Source organism: Heteronotia binoei, chromosome 14, assembly GCF_032191835.1.
Source record: "Heteronotia binoei isolate CCM8104 ecotype False Entrance Well chromosome 14, APGP_CSIRO_Hbin_v1, whole genome shotgun sequence".
Taxonomy (NCBI): Eukaryota; Metazoa; Chordata; class Lepidosauria; order Squamata; family Gekkonidae; genus Heteronotia; species Heteronotia binoei.
The window spans coordinates 50,393,263-50,399,262 of record NC_083236.1 but is presented as its reverse complement, the minus strand read 5'-3'; the positions used below and the strand labels follow the sequence as shown (position 1 = coordinate 50,399,262).

Sequence of the window (6,000 nt, the reverse complement as noted above, 5' to 3'; positions counted from 1 at the left end):
GCTTGCTCAATCACAAAGGAGCTACCGAGTAAAACCTCTGTTTTCTCCACTGGCTGAGGCTCTTCACTTGGGGAGGAAGGGAGGAAGGCAGAGCTTGTTTTTCCAGTCTATCTCAATCGCACAGCAGAACTACTGAGCCAAGCTTCTCTTCCTTCCCCCTCTTGGTCTCCTGGGGAAGGAAGGAAAGAGTCAGAGTTTGATGCCTGCTCTATGGCATTATTTCCTCCTGAAGTATCTCCCCGCCCCAAGGCCCACCCTCCCCAGGCTCCACCCCCAAAATCTCCAAGTATTTCCCAACCCAAAGCTGGCGACCCTACCCTTCAATGAACTCCAAAAGTATCCTTTTCTTTTAAAAAGAGACACACTTCGGTTCTGCACTGAGCCACCTTGTTGCAGGCACCGGGTGTACATGATTGTATGCTTATTCTAACTTTCAGACTTGTAGTATTTGGAGCTATAGTGACAAGAAGGATATAATTTTTAAAAAATAAATACATTTTTTGAAAACTACAGTCCAAGGGAGAGCTCAGAAGTGGTGAGCAGATTTCTGGACACTTGTTCATAAACAAAACCAATGAAGACACTGTGCTCTGCCAGGACCAGATCGACATGTTTTTTGAGGAGGGGGCAAAATTAAAAAATGATGCCCCCTTATGGGCCCATTCTATCTTATGGGCCCATAGAATACAATGGACTCCATACCCAATTTGGCATCCCCCCCCCACGCATTGGTGCCCGGGACAAGCACCCCCCTCTAGATCTGGCCCTGGGCTCTGCTCAAACCATTCTACCTTTACCCAACTCCAAAGGCACCAGCAGTGATTACACTTTCTGAAAGTTAAATGGATTGAAAGGAGAGAATCAAGCAATCTTATTTTTTCCTTCTTGTTAGCTTGTATCTCTGTAGTAACACATTATAGTTTCACTTTTCCCAGTAATGAATGAATGCGACTCCTAGCAAGACAGCATCTGTAAAAACACAACTCTCATCCCTCCCAGAACAGTCATTATCAGTGTCTCTAATGCACTTTCTAAATGCTTTCCTAGAATTGTGTTTGTAACACTTGAAAAACATTAGAATGTTTATTAGCCGATGTTCTGGGTTCTAACGCCACGGATTTCATAAAACGCAATTTCAAAGCTGGTGATGATTTCATTAGAAAATGTGCAGTGCGACAAGAATTAGTAACTTCTGAAGTGGCTGAGGGAAAAAACCTCTGGTTGCAGAAGGGTAGTAAGCTTCTTCCCGATTGTAGAATGTGAAAATTAATGTTTTAAATAAACACAAAACATTGCCGTTTTCTTGATCCTTTTTTATTTTAAAAACCTGTACTGTAAAATGAGTGGGATACTGGTAAAAAAATCCCTGCATTTTAATGTGTTTTCAACATTTCTATCATTTCAGCTGTTTCTCCCCAAAACAAAACAAAATCTTATAAATTACACAATAAAGTTAATCCCAAAGTTTAAAAACTAACTAATAAAGGTCTGATTTCCAAAAGCAGAATTAAATAGAATAGTCTCTACCTGTTCCTTGAATTCCCTGAAAAAAGGAACTGAACAGCTTATAGAAGAACAAAGTTTGTGTCCAGTGGCATCTTTAAAACCAATGAAATTTTATTCGCCGTATATGCTTTATATAAGTGATTAAAAAAAAAGTATAAGTGAATAAACCTTTGTTGATCTGAAAAGTGCCACTGGACACAAACTTTGTTCTGCTGTTTCAGACCAACACGGCTACCCCACCTAAACCTACTTCATAGGAGAGAATTTGAAAGATCCAGGATGACAATCAAGAAAATTCTGCTTGGTCTGGAAGCCAACCTGGATTCCACTTGATGCAGAACTTCAATGGCAGTTCTTAAACTTTGGGCAGGTGATGCTCCAGGCTGTTTAAGGAAGAAGTGTCAAACATGTGGCCCAGGGTCAGATCAGGCCCCTGGGGGGCTATTACTCCCACAAGCAACTCACTGTTGCCTGCTTCCTTCCCCCTCTCTTGCTTCCTTCTGCATCACAGCTTGCTTTGCCAGGTTTGTTCAGTCAAGCTACAGAGCAAAGCCTCTCTTGTCTCCATTGGCTGACCAGTACATGAAGCAACTTACATGCAATACCCAGCCATTTCATGTTTTTCTCTGCACCTTAGGCTCAAAGCACTGACCATGAGATTTCTGTAATGAATGTCAGTAAATCAAAAGTAGGTTTGTAACTTACAGATACACACCTGAACAGCATACTCAAGATTGCTACAGCACAGACACTGTTTCCAGATTTTGATGCAATTATTTAGAGCAAAGGGGGTCAGTTATCAGAGACGGTTAAATAAACAAAATATTGCTAAGTGTTAATGTTTTAAGCATATTTTATTTAATTTTTTTTAAAAAAATCTTTAATTGTGTTTGTATCCTATCTCTGCTACCTGCCATTGCATTTTATGACACACATGGCCTGGCCCAAGAAGGTCTCATTTATGTAAAATCCAGCCCTCATAACACATGAGTTTGACACTTCTGGTTTAGGGGTTTCTGTACTGAAATCTGCCCCTGAACTGGGCTTGAAAACATCCAGGCAACCCATGTCTTTTTTCCCCCTCAGTGCAGGTGCCCATGTAAATATGCTGATTTGCAACTTCTACATTAATGGGCATTAATGAACATGCATTCTGCAGATACATATGTCTGTAAGAAATATGCAATACAGATTCAGCTTACAAATGAAACTGGGGACTGGTACCTGGGTAAATATAGGGCTTAAATTACAGCTGTACATGTGTTGAATTTAACATGAGAATTGCTCAGTGTCTATATGAAGAAAAATCAATGTACATGTACATGGATTGTAAATGTGTTCACTGTAACTTGCGAACTTAGGTTTTGATTGCTCTGAATACAGGTTTTCACGCATGTTTTAAATATGCTTTTTGATGCTTGTTTTATTCTTTTTGTGAGGTGCTCTGAAGGCTCTTTCTGAACCATTTTTCTAAACATTTTTAAAAACCTATTTCTGAGTGAAGGAAAGAATTCCCACCTGTCCCCAGGAGTGGACAATTTTGGAAAATTAGACTATACTGTACATTACAACCCAATCAGAACCATAGTGGCAGATGATGCTAAAAAATTTTCTCTCTGAGTTTACCAATATGATCCATAAACCACCTCACACGATCTGAATCAACGCTGTTTGCCCAGTGCCCTTCTTTCTTGAAATGTGAACCAATGATCAAGGCATTTGCACCCAAGTAGTCTTTCACATTCTCCAGAGTCACTCCAGATCCAATCAGCACTGGAATCTTCACAGCACGCCCGACTTCTAGAGGAAATTAAATAGGAATCTTATCATTAACCTTGAGAAGCAGGTAAGTCAGGATCACGATTTTGGTAGAAGTGACAAAATACAGTGCATTGAGGTTATGTAATTACTTTAAGAATATGTTTCAAACATTCCAGAGATACAGAAAGCTGGTTTTATAAGCCACTATTGTGTGAGCACACCAAATCTTAAAGTGATAACTTACAGAAAATAAAGGTTATCTCACTCCAAACAGAGACGTATTTGAATACATTGCTGATGAGGATAATGGAAGAATCTCCATTATTGGTGGCCCTGAAACACATGCTGGAGAAGCTATTGGTTTTTTCCAGTCTTTGGAGGCAGGAGAATTGTCCCCTTCAGGGAGGAAAGATCCATTGATGGCTACTATACATAGTGAATAAAAGGAAACTTTCATATTCAGAGGCAGCAAACCTCTGAATTCCACTACTAGGAGACATCACGGGAAGGCCTTGGCTATGTCTGCTGGCCACTGTCTAAAACAGTGTCCTGGACTACATGGATCACGGGTTAGATCCAGCAAGCTCTACTTATATAAAGTGTTTCCACCATGGAAGACAGCAAAGTTCTAGATGCAATGCAATGCCTGATGTTTCAGTGTAAAATACTGAGAAATTCTGTGCAAACACAACTTCAGCTCAAATGCCACGCTGAGCAGTGTTGTGCTTGCACAAGTAATGACATGTTCTTCGGTCACAGCCTTCTGTGCATGATTTCCCCTGGAAACTGAACACATTTGAGCTACTCGGACTAAGATGAGTAGCAAAAACGTTTTGCTCTGAAGATTGTGTTACCTTTGGGCAAGATGTAAGCTGAGCTGGCGGGTAAGTGAGCACCCCTGCTTCAAAGTACCCAACCATTGTTAAGGAATTGTAATAGATCAAATAAGATTCTCAAAGATAATTCCAATGAACGCACATCAAGAGTGGCATCTTCCACTCCTATTAATCCAACAAGGAAAAGGAAAGGTCTCCTGTGCAACAACTCCATCCTAAAAAACATATGTACTCAAAATAACCTAAAGCTTTTGTAATAGGACTAGCAAACGGGGATTCTCACTTGTGTCCAGTAGTTACTGGTTGCACTCTGCCTGTGCAAATGTTTTCCCTGCTGGAATGTAACAGTTCACAAGCTAAATATCCGGCTCCCTCCCTTATTAAGAGTTATGTTTTTAATTTACCTTCATTAGTAATAACCTTTTTAAAAGGTTAGGAAGAATGTCATCATTCATGAGCTACAGCTATACAAAAATGAAGCCTTTCATTTTTTATTTTAAAAAACTGAAAACAAGATGTCAAGATGAGAAATATCAGGCACGTCCACTTATGCAATTCTCTGCCTTACCATGACAGCTACTTATACCAGGCAGTAATAGCCGGCAGCCCTAACCTGGACAGCCCAAACTAAGCTGATCTTGTCAGAGCTTGGAAGCTAAGCAGGGTCAGCCCTGGTTAGTACTTGGATGGGAAACCAGGGTTCAGCGTCTGTTGCACCCTCCCTAGCATGCCGCCCATGTGTCCTCCGCCGGCCAGCCACCGCCTGCTCTGGCGCCGCCCGCCCCTCTTTTCCTTTCTCTTCCCATTGCCTCCCCCCGTGCTACTGCGCCTGCCCCCCTCCAGTGAAGGAGGCATGAGTGGCGAGTGGTGCGCTGGGGTGGGGTGTGCAAAAGGGAAAGGAAGGAAAAGGAGGCGCGGGCGGCACCGGTAGTGGCGGAAGCACGGGTTACAGGCGGTGCGCTGGGGGGGGGGGGATGAAAGGGAAGGGAAAGGAGGGGCGGGTGGCAGTAGTGGCAGCCCAGAGGAGGAGGCACGGGTGGCAGGCGGCATGCTAGGGGGATGGGAAGGGAAGGGAAAGGAGGCTTCCGCGGTGACCGCAGGCAAACTAGGCGCTTGCCTGGGGCACCAGTAGGGGGGAGCCCAATTTGGCGCACCCACCCTCCCAGCACCCTAGGCAACCACCCAGTTTGCCTAGTGGGCAAGCCAGCCCTGCTAGGGTTGCTATGCAGAGTCAGGCAATTGCAAACTGTCTATGCTTGTCTCTTGTCCCGAAAACCCTATAGGGCCATTATGAGTGTGTAACAATTTGACGGAACTTCCCACCACCAATAGGCGGCAGTGGTGCAAGACAGTACCAATAACGTCCACATGCTATGTAACATCAAAGGGATAGGGCACAATCAGTTTCATGTGAAATACAGATTTTTGAAACCTCTTTAATGTCACACCATAAAAAGAAGACAACTTCAGATTTATACCCCGCGCTTCTCTCTGAATCAGAGACTCAGAGCGGCTTACAATCTCCTATATCTTCCCCCCCCCCCTCACAACAGACACCCTGTGAGGTGGATGGGGCTGAGAGGACTCTCACAGCAGCTGCCTTTTCAAGAACAACTCCTGCAATAGCTATGGCTAACCCAAGGCCATCCCAGCAGCTGTAAGTGGAGAAGTGGGGAATCAAACCCGGTTCTTCCAGATAAGAGTCCGCACACTTAACCACTACAGCAAACTGGCTACACCAAAAGAAACCGCCAAGAAACAAAGGATGTGAGTGAACATCCAACCAGAACCTTGAATCATGGGTAATATACAGGTAACAGAGTTGATATCAGAACTCACAACCTAACAAGGACGCCTCCTCTCTAGCAATGGTGTATCTTTAAGCCCCCAAATTCTC

The 6,000-nt window shown here is 43.3% G+C and overlaps 1 protein-coding gene across 4 annotated transcripts in view; it reads right to left on the bottom strand.

Annotated features, from left to right (window-relative positions):
• Positions 1-2,341: 2,341 nt before the first annotated feature.
• Positions 2,342-6,000, bottom strand: part of LOC132582767 (uncharacterized protein F13E9.13, mitochondrial-like) — a 36,019-nt gene continuing 32,360 nt past the window's right edge. For 2 of the 4 annotated variants that reach the window (XM_060254483.1, XM_060254486.1), the window contains 2 exons: positions 3,025-3,306; positions 2,903-2,959 (listed from right to left, as the gene is read on the bottom strand). In XM_060254483.1, coding sequence (XP_060110466.1) covers positions 3,107-3,306 — 200 coding nt within the window. In that variant the 3' untranslated portion in view covers positions 2,903-2,959; positions 3,025-3,106. Of the gene's footprint in view, positions 3,307-6,000 lie in introns of all 4 variants that reach the window. The other 2 variants (XM_060254485.1, XM_060254484.1) reach the window with 1 other exon arrangement.